Consider the following 13,506-nt stretch of genomic DNA (forward strand, 5'->3'; position numbering starts at 1 on the left):
GGCAGATGTAGAGAATGGACTTGAGGACACAGGGTGGGTAGGGGAAGCTGGGATGAAGTGAGAGAGTAGCACTGACATATATACACTACCAAATGTAAAACAGATAGCTAGCGGGAAGCTGCTGCATAGCACAGGGAGATCAGCTCAGTGCTTTGTGATGACCTAGAGGGGTGGGACAGGGAAAATGGGAGGTAGGCTCAAGAGGGAGGGAATATGGGGATATATGTATACATATAGCTGATTCACTTTGTTGTACAGCAGAAACTAACTCTACATTGTAAAGCAATTATACTCCAACAAAGATATTAAAAAATAAATAAATAAATAAATTCTGCTCTTTTTTTAAAGAGATGAGATTTTCTATCTCAAATAATTCCAGTTTATGCAACAAAAAAGTTTAAACAGTTCATGAACTGTTTAAAACCCATCCATTCAAAATTATCAGATGCTTCTTCAATTCTGAGATGATAAGAGTTCTAATGTAGACAGAACCTACAGATGAACACTTATAATATTAATTTGGGAATAAGATCATTTACTTACATTGGCACTGTCTATTAATAGCCTTATCTTAGTTTTTCACACTTACATCAGGTGAAAAACTCTTATCTACTTTTAGCAAGCCAAAACAAATGCCCAAAAGCTGAGAAGTAAAAACATATGTAACAAAATCACAAATTTAGCAATAAAGTAAATGTTTTAAAAAATTCAAGATCCTTTAGGATTCTCCAAAATGTTCATCAACACATCAAATGAAGAATAAACCTTCAATAATTTGGGGGATATTGAAAAAATTTTTTTCAGTTATAAATGTACTTTTATTTTTGAATATACAAACTCTCTTTTTCAATAACACTAGTAGTTAATGACAACTTAATAGTTGCTGTGTGATGCTGAACTAATTACTTAACCTTCCTGAGCTTCCTCATTTGCAAAATAGAGTAATACCTATCTAATATGCTGGTGAATATCAACTAAGACGTATGTAAAATGCCTAGCACACAGCTGAAGATAAACCCATGTGAAAACCCTTCATATACACACACACAAACACACACACAAAGTCAAGTATTCTTAATGGGGAAGGTGGGAGGAGACAAAGTACATGCAGTCTCTGAACATGTATGTGAAACTTCATGCATACATACTTTAGTGCCCTTTACTTGGGAAACAGTTCAGTTTTTCATTAGCTTCTCAAAGGAGTCCATGATCCCAAAAATGTTTACCTCCTTTTATAGTAGGCTTTGGCTTTATTTTCTCTGGTCCCATATATATAAAGTTTATAAAATTTGATTGGATACTTTAAACACAAGTAATTTAAACTATTCAACAGCAACAACAGCAAAAAAATTCAATTAAAAGTGCGGTCATGGTAAAATATGTATTCTCCTTTTATTTCTCTTTAAAAAAAACAAACAAATTCATTTGGCTCAAATTATTCCCAATGTTACCATAATTAAAAGCAACCGTCCAAACTCAAAATCAAAGTTTGAAAACCTAAACAAAAAAACAACAGCAATAACAAAAGAAAAAAATAATCAGGAAATCCTAAACAGCCAGAATTAAAACGCTATTACTTATATAATAAAACGACAATTGTCCCTTCTTTAGAGTTAATCTTTCAAACTACTTCATTCCTTCATTTTGACTCAAAGTTAACAACATTCACTTCATACAGTTATTATATATATTTTAAATCTGTGTAATAAGGAGACTGCATAGTATTGCAGAAGGGACCCTTAACTAGGAATCAGGGAAACCAGGGTTATGGTACTGTTCTGTCACCAACTGACTCTAAGACAGCTGGACCTCAGCATTCTATGGCACTATGCTTCAACATAAAAACATGCAGCCCCAAAGTAGAAGACTAAGATACCTGCTATCCTAAGACTATACTTTATTACTAAAACAGAAATATACAAAAGGGAGGTTACCTGACAAGAGATTTGATTCTAGGTCTAATGAGAAAATATACCGACAACAATAAACCTTTGAATTACAGAAAGTTCCATCCCCACTGTCAACACTCTCAGAGCAGATATACTCAGAGCAGAGCTTCTAGTTGGGGCCATTTAAAACTTTAGCTTCACATTAATAAGAATAGCAGATACCTCCCCAGAACTGCTCCTTTCCTTAAGGTGAACAGCACTTAGAAGAAAGATTTAACAAAGTACAGACAGACAAAAATATATAAAACAGAGGAAAGAGCAGTTTAGTGTGTCTTGATAGGTAAGCACTTATTCTGTATTTTAATAAAAAATACTTGTTATGGGGCTTCCCTGGTGGCACAGTGGTTAAGAATCCACCTGCCAACGCAGGGAACACGGGTTCAAGCCCTGGTCCGGGAAGATCCCACATGTCGCGGAGCAACTAAGCCCATGCGCCACAACTACTGAGCCTGCGCTCTAGAACCCGCTAGCCACAACTACTGAGCCCACGTGCCACAACTACTGAATCTCATGTGCCTAAAAGCCCATGCTCCACAACAAGACAAGCCACCATAATGAGAAGCTCGCACACCACAACGAAGAGTAGCCCCCGCTTGCCACAACTAGAGAAAGCCCACGTGCCAAACGAAGACCCAATGCAGCCAAAAATAAATAAATAAAATAAATAAATTTTAAAACTAATAATAATAGAAAGAATTTTTTTAAATACTTGTTATGGAAAAGGTAGCTTATTTTAATCAATTTTATTTCCAAACTGACTTTTGCAAAACAAGTATTTTCCAATGGAGTATAAAATAAGGCTTTATGTACCAAGATACCCCTACAGTGAAGAAACATCCCTCTTCCAAAAAACAACAAAAACAATGTGAATGTTAAGCATTTAATGAGTCTGCCAAATACAACTCTTTCAATGTATTCCTGTAAGAGCTAGCAATATACACAAAGGCAAATTAGCAGGGCAAGAGGTTTTCTGAGTGGTGTGATGACTAACACTTCAGGACTGGAACATGACAGTTATTAAAAGAAACATGAGAAGCGTTCTCCCAGTTCCTCACAGGCCAATGTCTCTACCGCAAGAGCTACTACAAACAGCATTCAGAGCTGAATTCACACACTCCAGTCTTGTAGGCCTAAACCACCTTTTGCAGTTTTCCCCCATGTGACACATTATGTGAATCAAAGAAACCAATCAGTAATTCATTTACTGAAGGTCAGATATAGGGTACAGTGAGACTCAGGCACTCAAACGAATAAAAAGAAGGAGCAAAAGAAACCCAAGATAAGGGTCTTGTTGAAACCAATGCCCCAGAATCCAGCAAATAGCACACCTGTACAGAAAAGACCAGAATGAGATGACACGTACCAAACATTTTCCTCCATGTTAAAAAAAGGTTCATGTAGCATCTGATTCACACCTTTGTACATGACTTCAGGATCAACCAAGGCTTTTCAAATGCTTTACCTCATGAATGGGACTTCCAAGCAGAGGTTAACTGAGGCCATCTAGGAAGGATCACCAGGAGGCCTTACCACTGCCAGTATTTAAGATTTAATAACAGCATGCTCTAACAAGTTAAAGTGAAAAGATTTCAGTCTCCAAATTCATATATTTTGCAGCATATTTCAACTAATTACAAGGGACAAAAGATTTCCTATTTGCACAAGTAGAATTTAGAGATTATTTCTTAAGAAGTTAGCCCTAGTTCTTTTTGCTGTCCTCAAAATACAGTCTACCTATTGGAAGGAGTATAAATAAATACAAACTTTTAGATGGCAATTTGGCATACCTATCAGAAATTAAAACATGAATGTACCTTTTGATCTAGCTATTACATGTTGAGGAACCTATCCCATGAAATTTTTGGATGCAAATATAAAAATGTTCATTCACTGCAACATTTTTGTAAAGGTGAAAAATCATATATGCTGATTAACATACAGGACACCACACAAGAATGAGCTGGACTCATATGTATTGACATGTAAAGAACTCCAAGACACTTTGTTCAGTGAAAAAAGTAGAGTTACAGAACAACAGGTATAGTAAAAGTATACTTATGTTAAGAAAATTGTGTGTGTGTGTGTGTGTGTGTAACTGCATAGAAAATGTTCTTAAAGATTAACACCAAACAGATAACAGAGGCTACCCTCTGGGGAAAGAGTAAATCACAGAGTGTGGGACTGGTGAGTGCGAAGAGAAGTACAGTTTTAAAGAGGGACTTTCACTTTCTACTCCACATCCACCTGTATTAGTTAAACATTTACATCATATATATAAAACATTTGTTCTTTATAGAAAGTAAGAGAGGTTGCAATGCCAAATTTTAGCTAAAATCTAGAATCACTAATAGAGAATGCTGAAATAGTCAAAGAAGTAAAGGCTGTTGGCCGCCAAAAACACCCTTTACAGACTTAACCTTCCAGGGAATAGAGGAAAATATGGGTAGCACTGTAGTTATAAATGAACATGACCATGTCTTCATAAAAGAACAAGCATCATTCAGAGAACTAAAGGATTTGTATCTTAGAACTCTGAGAATATAAAAGTTACTGAAATCAGGAACATTATTAAAAAGCTATAATCATTATAATGTCTCTTAGAAATACAGTTTAACAACAAATTCTCTTACTTTGGTACAAAGTGTCTATGTATAGGTATGCCCTTTTGCATTAGAACACTGACGTGTGAAGAACCAAGTGATATGAGGCGTCACCCTTACCTGTACATTCTCTTCTGTCACCTGAATCTCTGCCGTGTAAACATAGTCAATCAGCATCCTCAGGGTCCAGCCGTCCACCTCCTTGATTCGAACTCTCTTTGCTCGGCTCTCACTCATCTCACCTGAAACACAAGGAGCAAGGCTGACGCTGCAGCAGACACCCAGCAGGAAGACCAAAACCCCGTCAGACGGCCACTCACTGTATTCAGGAGGCAATATGGTCAGACACTTCAGCAGGCCTACAACATTCCCCTACCTCCCCTAAAAGCTTACCTGAGGAAACCATACAAGGTACTTCTGTTACCCACTTGTACCTGGAAATCACATCATGGCGATGAATATGCCACGTGTCCAACTGCATGAACTCTTAATACCTGTAGAATTATAGGTTCAGGACCCAATGCCATCCATGCCTTTTTTTGGTCCAATGTGTGGACAAAGAATGTCACCTGCCATAGCGGTAAACAAAGGATGTTGCAGCCATCAGCCATTGCAGGCCACCCCAGACTGTGCACCATGAGGGGATTCAGAATGAGGGAAAAAAATAGGATACTGGCCCTAGATAGTTAAAGTGTGTATCAAAGGAATGATTTCAATGAGCCTAGACGCTTGTTATCTTCCCATACATAGAAAAGTGCTAAATTTATTAACTTGTCTGGTTTTCTTTAATTAACAATAATCTTTTGATGTTCCGACTGCCTGGTTCTTTTGCAAAAACTCCTACATATTCTGGCTCCTCCCTGACCTCTTTGGAGCAGTCCCTCAGAGAGATCTGAGAGGCTGCCTCCTGGGCTGAAGTCCTCCAAAAGTTCGCTGAATAAAACACAATTCGCAGCTTCTAGGGTGTGCATTTTTTTAGTTGACAATGCTTTAGAGCAGTTTCTTTTCCTTTTGAATTTCTATTCAAGACTAGAACACAGCGTTACCCCGTGAGGCTAACTTCCAAGTTCCCGGTACTCACGCCAGTGCCTGCCCCTGCCCTCTGGGAAGACACGCCTCTCAGATAGGAAACAATCAGACCACAAATTACAGAAGATGCCCAGGAAACGCAAGACAAAAGAGGGGTCTTAAAGAGGTGAGTCAATGGTCAAGGCAAATGGCAATGGGCCTTCTAGCCCAAGTTCTGTTCCTATTTGTCATCTGCAGCAACTTCATCCTGAAGTCATTTCCATACCAGCATTTATGACTAAAGCCAGATGCCCATCTACATCACTGCCTGCTAAATAAGTGGTAAAAGACCTTCCTCTTACTATCCACTGAACTAGTTAAGCATCCAGGGATCATAAATAAGATCCTCTCTTGTATAAAGAAACTGGGAAACAGAAAAGAGAAGGGATGGCCCCTAAACCCAGGGGACTCATGGAGAGTTAGAAGCAGGTTTGGGCACATATGTGTGGACATAAAATGGCCCAAGAATAGGAAAACATAAGCAATTGAATGGAGAAAGAAAACTCAGTTAAAAACAAGACAGCCTAAAAATAATTTTGAGTGTTAGGGGACACCTTAGCAAAAAGGTTTAGTTCTACATTCATCAGGTTTCAAAGATAAAGGAAGTATGAAAAACAATGCCACCATCCCTCACCTGTTAGAAAAACAACACAATGGCCTCAAGATTTCTTGAAATTTCATTTCTTTTTCAGGTACAGTATACTGTCAGTGACCATAAATTATCAGAAAAGGCTACAGGTGTCCATAATTATACAAAATTCCTTTGCAAACATAAACACTGGGAAGAGAGAAATAATAATAGTGATGTATATTTAACTACCTGCTTCCCTGGAGATTCTCTCTGACAAAAGCTTAAAAAAAAGCTGTTCTCCTAAGAGCTAAAATATCTGAAAAACTATTATGCTACTTCCCAGGGGGGAAAACATCCACTGGTATTACAAGGGAAGAGAGAAAGTTGATGATATGCTCCTGTTATATGCCTATATAGCAGGAAGACAAGGGATTGGGCTATGAATCTGCTGCCTCAGCATGTTTTTTGTTTTTTTTTCCTTTCATGAAAAAGGGGAAAGCATGTTTTTTGCCCCCTTAAAGAAAAGGGTAAAAAAAGCAGGGTCGAGGAATATGGAAACATAATTCTTCATCTACATATACGGCACCTTCCTCTGTCCTAGTCTCTCTGGATCTTGTAGCTAGATGGGATTTGTGTCATCTGAAAGCTCTTTTGTGGTAAAGTGAGGACACTTTGGTAATTCCCACTTGGACTTTAGCAAAAGGCCACTCTAATTCATCTCTAGGGCTCCTGCGATGTGCAAAGCCCCACAGGGCCCGGGGCCACACAAGCATAAAGCCATGTACCTAGTTCTTAAGGAATTCACTCCTCAGGACTTAGGCATGATTTAGACAAAAACAAGTTTGACTTTAATTTACATGTATGACTGAAAAATTATCAGTTCTCTGCCAAGCAGTTTTTAATATTATAGTTTTTAAGGTATTGCTATAAGATGCACTGTGCTGATTCATACATTCCTTAAGTGTCATTTTTAATATTAATTATTTCTCTCCCAAGAAAACTGTATCTACTTCCAACAAATTCTATCTCTATCACATACTGCTTTAGAAATGCTTTAATCTTTATTTTTCATATTAATTTACAAAAACAAATAGCTTGCCACAGACTGTGTTAATAGCTTAAAAATCCAGTAACTAAGAAGAACCAAAACACGTACCAAAGAGAGTTGTAAAAGCTACTTAGAGCTAATTCTAGTTGTTAAATATTTTCTTACTTCTGTCCTTTGCTATGTTTATAGAGGAGATTTATTTTTGATAATGAGTTTTGTTTTTCTTTCTTTCTTTCTTTTTTTTTGGCCGTGCCATGTGGCTTGTGGGATCTTGGTTCTCCGACTAGGGACTGAACCCCAGGCCCACAGCAGAGAAAACGCCAAGTCATAACCACTGGACTGCCAAGGAATTCCTGATAATGAATTTTAAAAAGATACCCAATGATACTGTAAAGAGTTTAATCTCATAACATTTTTTTAACTTCCTGTCTTAGTGTTCTTCTCCTGTGTTTGATCATGTATTATAGAACTGAAGCTATACTATGATATCCACACAGATATCACCACCCTCACCTCCTCTCCATCCCTCCTGCCGCTGTGCCACCTCTTCCTTCTTCCTCACCTCCAGGATGGACTCCACACATCTGACCATGGCACTCAAAAGCCTTCAGCTGCTCCCAGTCCAGGCATGCAGGCCTGTCCATGTCCCACCCCTGCCTCGCTATCCAGCCTCCTCTCTCTCTCTCCCACTTCTAGTCTTAATTTATATAAGGAAGGAAATTTGTGTAGTTTCCCATACACACCCAGCAATTTCCTACCTCGATGACTCTGTCGAGCTTCCTCATCTCTGTCTCCCCATGCCCTCATTCCCCAGGCTAACCCCCACATATTCTTCGAGATTCAGCTGGAACCTCTCCAAGCAGCCTTGCCTGCTGGTGACCCAAGGCTGGGTTAGGTTCTCACCCTAGGTAACCTCCTGCAAATCCACTCTGTCATAATATCTGGTTCTCCCCACCTGGATTCTTGAGCTTCCTGCAGGGATGACGTTGTTCTTACCTCTGTATCCCACAGTGCCTGACATATGGTAGATACCCAATAAATAATGGCTGTTTGAATGAATGACTAGAAAAGCGAAAAGCAAAACAAGTGCCAATTTTAAATGTAGCACCTTTACTTAACACAATTACTAACACTTAAGTTAGTCTTGAACATGGGTATTCTAGCTCTGAAGGATTTTAGTCAACAAACATTTATTGAACATCCACTATACAGACCGAGCTAAGCACTTTCACTAATGAACACTGCACCATCTCTACTGTTTTTGAGAAAAGAAATGAAGTCCTCCAAATCATAAAAGCTTACGGACACATGTATGGATAGAAACATTTCCATCTCAAGGACCTTAATCAGGACTCCTGAAGCCCAGAACAAACTGGTGACTGTATTTACCCATTCTGAAGTTCTAAAAAGTGAATAGGTTTAAGAGGGCAAACCCTAGGATCAATTAAAAACACATGTGACTCTAATTTCAGTTATTGCTCAGCACATAAATTGAAAAAATAATAAAAATATAATACAGTACACTTTATACTATGTTGAAACCCTAAGAATTGAATGACAAGCCTACAGCCACATTTAATAAATAAACAAGTTATACTTGTCACCTACTCCAATCATTGTTGCCCTTTTGCTCATTATTAGTCTCAGATTACAAAGAAGCTACTGACACAGTGGTATCCTCATTCTGGCAAGATGACCCAAATGCCCCTGCCAGGCACTGGCTATGGTGGCATGGTACATAATTCCCCAATTCTACAACTAATCTAAGGCAAACATGGTAACTACATTACCCCGCCAGTTTGGCTCTAGTTTGAGTAACTTCTGGAACAGGTCTCCCAGTTCCTAAAAGAAAAATAGGAAAGAGACAACCCCTCTCCTTCCTCAAGATGTTGAGTCCACTGTCGTAGGCATCTTGCATTCATGGGGGAAGCAACCATAGGATAAAATTCTTAGTGACGACAGCCAGGTGGCGAGACAGAAGGAAGAGGATCCCTGATGATCTGATCATACCTGGTGCCCAGCCTATTTTCCAGTTATGAGAGGATATATTTCCTTGCTACTTAAACCAGCTTAAGGGGAGTTTTCTGTTATATGCAGACTAAAGTTATATGCACTTTATGTGCAATGCCCTATTTAATGTTCTTCACAGCAGTCAGTGATATAAGAAATTACCTTTTCTTTATGTTTCCTCTCTAACCATTCCTCCTCTCCCCAAAGCCTAGGATAACACCTAGCACACAGAAGATGCTCAATGAGTACTCCTTCATGAAGGAAAGCACAAATCTTAGACAAATACAACATGCACACAACTTTTAAAATATCTCACATCTTAATCATTCAAATGATAATCTATCTTTTCCTATTCTAATTTACCTTACTAAATCATGTTCAATGTGACAAAAGAAATTATCAAAAAGCACCCACAAAAAAGAAGAGTGAAAATAAAAATACAGTATTTCCCACTAGATTTCAGATATTTTAGCCTGTGGCACCACAGAAGCCTCAAATATATTTGTTAAGAAAAATGGCATTTTAAATGCCACATTTGTACACAAACAAGTAATTTAAAAACACAAGAACTCAGGACTTCCCTGGAGGTCCATGGTTAAGGGACCATGCTTCCTTTGCAGGGGGCATGGGCTCGATCCCTGGTAGGGTAACTAAGATCCCGAATGCCACGTGGCATGGCCAAAAAAAAAAACAAACCAAACCAAACAAAAAAGGATGATAAAATAAATAAATAAAAACACAAGAACGCAATTTGATTTATTCTTTCTCAAGTAACAGTTAAACAACCTGGCCTTGATCTAAATTGGCCTGTATTTCACAAAAGAAAAACCTGTGACTACATCACAGAATTACTTCTCACCTCCCTTCTTCTACCCAAATACTTGGAACTACAATGAGTAACAGAATTCTTTTTTAGGTGATATAATTTGAATGAAAAATTCACCTACAGTTTAGGGGAGATGAAAAACAAGGGCCAAAAAGAATATCTGTAGAGTCCCCATTTCCTAATAGGTGAGTCACAGGGAACAAGAGGAGTACAAGGTAGCCCTGTGCCACTGCAGACACTTCTGCTTACTGCTGATCATTGAGCCAGAGTACACAAACATCACAGTGTGTGATGGGGTGGAAGCATGCCAAGGTCTACTTGTGGGCCTTGCCATATTTTTTATGACAGATAATATAAATATAATAGGACTTCAGACCAGGAAAACAGATAAACAATGGGCTCACAGTCTAGCAAATCTTAAATGAATATATGTACACTAAACCCCCTAGACCAGATTTTCATGTCTTCTTTAGGTAAAAAATCTAATCTCTGCCAAACTGCTGACTATTTAGTGGATTCAAAAGAAGAAAATGAACAAAGATTGCCAGAAAGGTAAATAGCATCCATTGCTGAAGAACCATAAAAGTCTAGCCTACTAAGCAAATGAAAAGATGCTCAACATCATTAGTCATTAGGGAAGTGCAAATTAAAACTATAAGAGATGCCATTTCACACCCATTAGAATGACTACAATTGAAAAAAAAAAAAAGATAGCAACAAGTGTTGGCAAGGATGTAGAGAAAGGGGAACAGTCATACATAACATAGGAATATAAAATGATGCAGCCACTTGGGGAAATAGCATAGCAATTTTTTAGAAGTTAAATATAAATTTACCATATGACCCAGGAATTCCACACATAGGTATCTACCACAATGAGACATCTGTCCACACAAAGAACTGCACATGAATGTTCAAAGCAGCATTATTCTTTATTTTTATTTTAATTTTACTTTTGGCTGCATTGGGTCTTCATTGCTGCACATGAGCTTTCTCTAGTTGTGGCAAGCAGGGGCTACTCTTCGTTGCAGTGCGCGGGCTTCTCACTACAGTGGCTTCTCTTGTTGCAGAGCACGGGCTCCAGGCACACAGGCTTCAGTAGCTGTGGTGCGCAGGCTCAGCAGTTGTGGCTTGCAGGCACTAGAGCACAGGCTCAGTAGTTGTGGCTCACAGGCTTAGCTGCTCCGCGGCATGTGGGATCTTCCCGGACCAGGGATCAAACACATGTCCCTTTATTGGCAGGTGGATTCTTAACCACTGCACCACCAAGGAAGTCCCCAGCATTATTCTTAATAGCCACAAATTGGAAACAACGTAAATGTCCATCAGCTGGTAAATGAACAGTCAAAATGTGCCATTTTCATACAATGGAATCTACTTAGCAATAAAAAGGAACAGACTGATGATACATACTATGACATGGATGAACCTCAAAAATATGTGGGAACAAAAATGTTCTAAAGTTGATTTATGGTGACGGAAGTACTACTCAGTAAATTTACTAAAAATCACTGAATACTACAATATAAAATATGCCTCAATAAAGCTGTAAAAAAAATCACAATTGAGGTACTCAATTCACATTTTATATGTGTCAGAAATTAACACAGAATCCCTATTTTGTATCTACTTTAGCACCTAGCAATCTAAGATTTGACCAAGTATTCTCAGGCAGAAACAGGTTGAACTGCAAGGACCTACCCACCAGTTAACTGAGATACATACTTAGGAATACTTATAGAATCAAGACATCTTCAGGGCCTCATTCCCATCATTAAGCAAAACTCACTTATTCAGAAATTGCATGTTAGCTGAAACATGAAGAGGTGAGAACCATTAGGCAAAAAAAAAAAGAGAGAGAAAAGAAAAAAGAAAGAAAAGAGGGAAGCTGAAATATAGTTCAGATTCTTCAGTAAACAGAGAAGAAAAATAGAGACATAATAGGAAACTAACCCTGATCTTGTAATTTTAAGTTAATCACTACATTTTGTAACTGGAAAATAAAACATTTATCAAAAAAAGTCTAGTGTACTATGACATAAATCACAGCAAGATCCTTTTTGACCCATCTCCTAGAGATGAGGAGGAGGGGGGTTCAATTTTCAATGGGGAATCTCTCTGAGGAAGAGGTAACATCTCAGCTGAAACTTGAATGATGAGATGAAGCCAGTCATGTGAGGTTCAGGGGACACAGTGTGCCAGGGAGAAGGAGCAGCAAGAGTACAGGACGGGAGAAAGAAACAAGCTTGGCGAGTCGGGAATCAGAAAGGAGCAGCTGAAGTGTAGAGAGTAGCCTGTGATGGGGAGAGAGGCAGGAGATGAAGTTGCAGAAGTGAGGTTGGGGTGGGTTGGTCCTCAAGCCCACATAGATCCTGGCCCATCACCTATATAAAACTCAGATCTTCCTCTAGACAAGGGGCTCCTTTCTGGCCACCCCCATGGTCCTACCCTCAGCTCCTACTCTGACGGACTTTCCCAAGTAGCCCTGGCTGGCTCCCCCTGGCAGCCCAGACCCTGCTCTCTCTCTACCATGGGCATGCTAACAAGTAGGAAGTTCTTTCTTACGTATAACCTAAATCAGTGTTGCAACAATTCAAATCCATTTTCTGTTGTCCTAAGTAACTATATAGGGGAGTTACCATCACCATCCTTAATATATTACAATTCCTTAACATATTACAATTACCACTTTTTGAGCAAAAGCAATATGCTAAGAGCTTTAAGGGAAAAGGCTCAGAGAGGTTAAGTAACTTGTCAAAAGTCACACAGCTAAATGCTGCGGGAAGATTCAGACCCAGTTCTATCTAACTCCAAGCTGAACTCTTTCTATTATGTTCTTCTTCCCTCCCCTGGCTCTTCTCAAACATACAGACTCTCAACACTTCTCTTTATGGATGGTCACAATAACCTGATTTATCTATATATAAACAACTAGGTGGTTTTCTTGTTCCCCATACCTTGCCCTGTACAGGTTGAATCAAGAGTCAGTCTCTATACACACTACTATATACAAAATAGATAACCAACAAGGACCTACTGTATAGCACAGGGAACTATACTCAATATCTTGTAATAACCTATAAGAGAATGTAAAAAAATATATATATATGTATAACTAAATCACTTTGCTGTATACCTGAAACTAACACAACATTGTAAATCAACTATATTCCAATATAAATAAATAAATAGATTCAGTCTCTAAAAAAAAAAAAAAAAAGTCTAGTGTAAGACGTTTTCAATCTTATAGTCTTACAATATAAAGACATTTAGGAATTGAGGGTAAAAAATAATAAAGATAATCATGATAATTACTGCCAACATTAATTGAACATTTTCTATGTGCCAAATAAAGGGCTAACATACATGATCTCACTTAATCTTTATAAGAATCCTAGGAAGTAAATATTATCATCCCCATTTCCCAGAAGTGG

General features: G+C 38.4%; 1 protein-coding gene across 4 annotated transcripts in view; it reads right to left on the bottom strand.

Annotated features, from left to right (window-relative positions):
• Window positions 1-13,506, bottom strand: part of KLHL2 (kelch like family member 2) — a 132,629-nt gene that overhangs the window by 78,680 nt on the left and 40,443 nt on the right. For 3 of the 4 annotated variants that reach the window (XM_024116869.3, XM_055086009.1, XM_028491872.2), the window contains one exon: window positions 4,670-4,791. The exons of the other annotated variant lie outside the window; for it this stretch is intronic. In XM_024116869.3, the coding sequence (XP_023972637.1) occupies window positions 4,670-4,791 (122 nt within the window). The remainder of the gene's footprint in view (window positions 1-4,669; window positions 4,792-13,506) is intronic. 4 annotated transcript variants of the gene reach the window in all.

Source organism: Physeter macrocephalus, chromosome 7 (genome assembly GCF_002837175.3).
Source record: "Physeter macrocephalus isolate SW-GA chromosome 7, ASM283717v5, whole genome shotgun sequence".
Lineage (NCBI taxonomy): Eukaryota > Metazoa > Chordata > Mammalia > Artiodactyla > Physeteridae > Physeter > Physeter macrocephalus.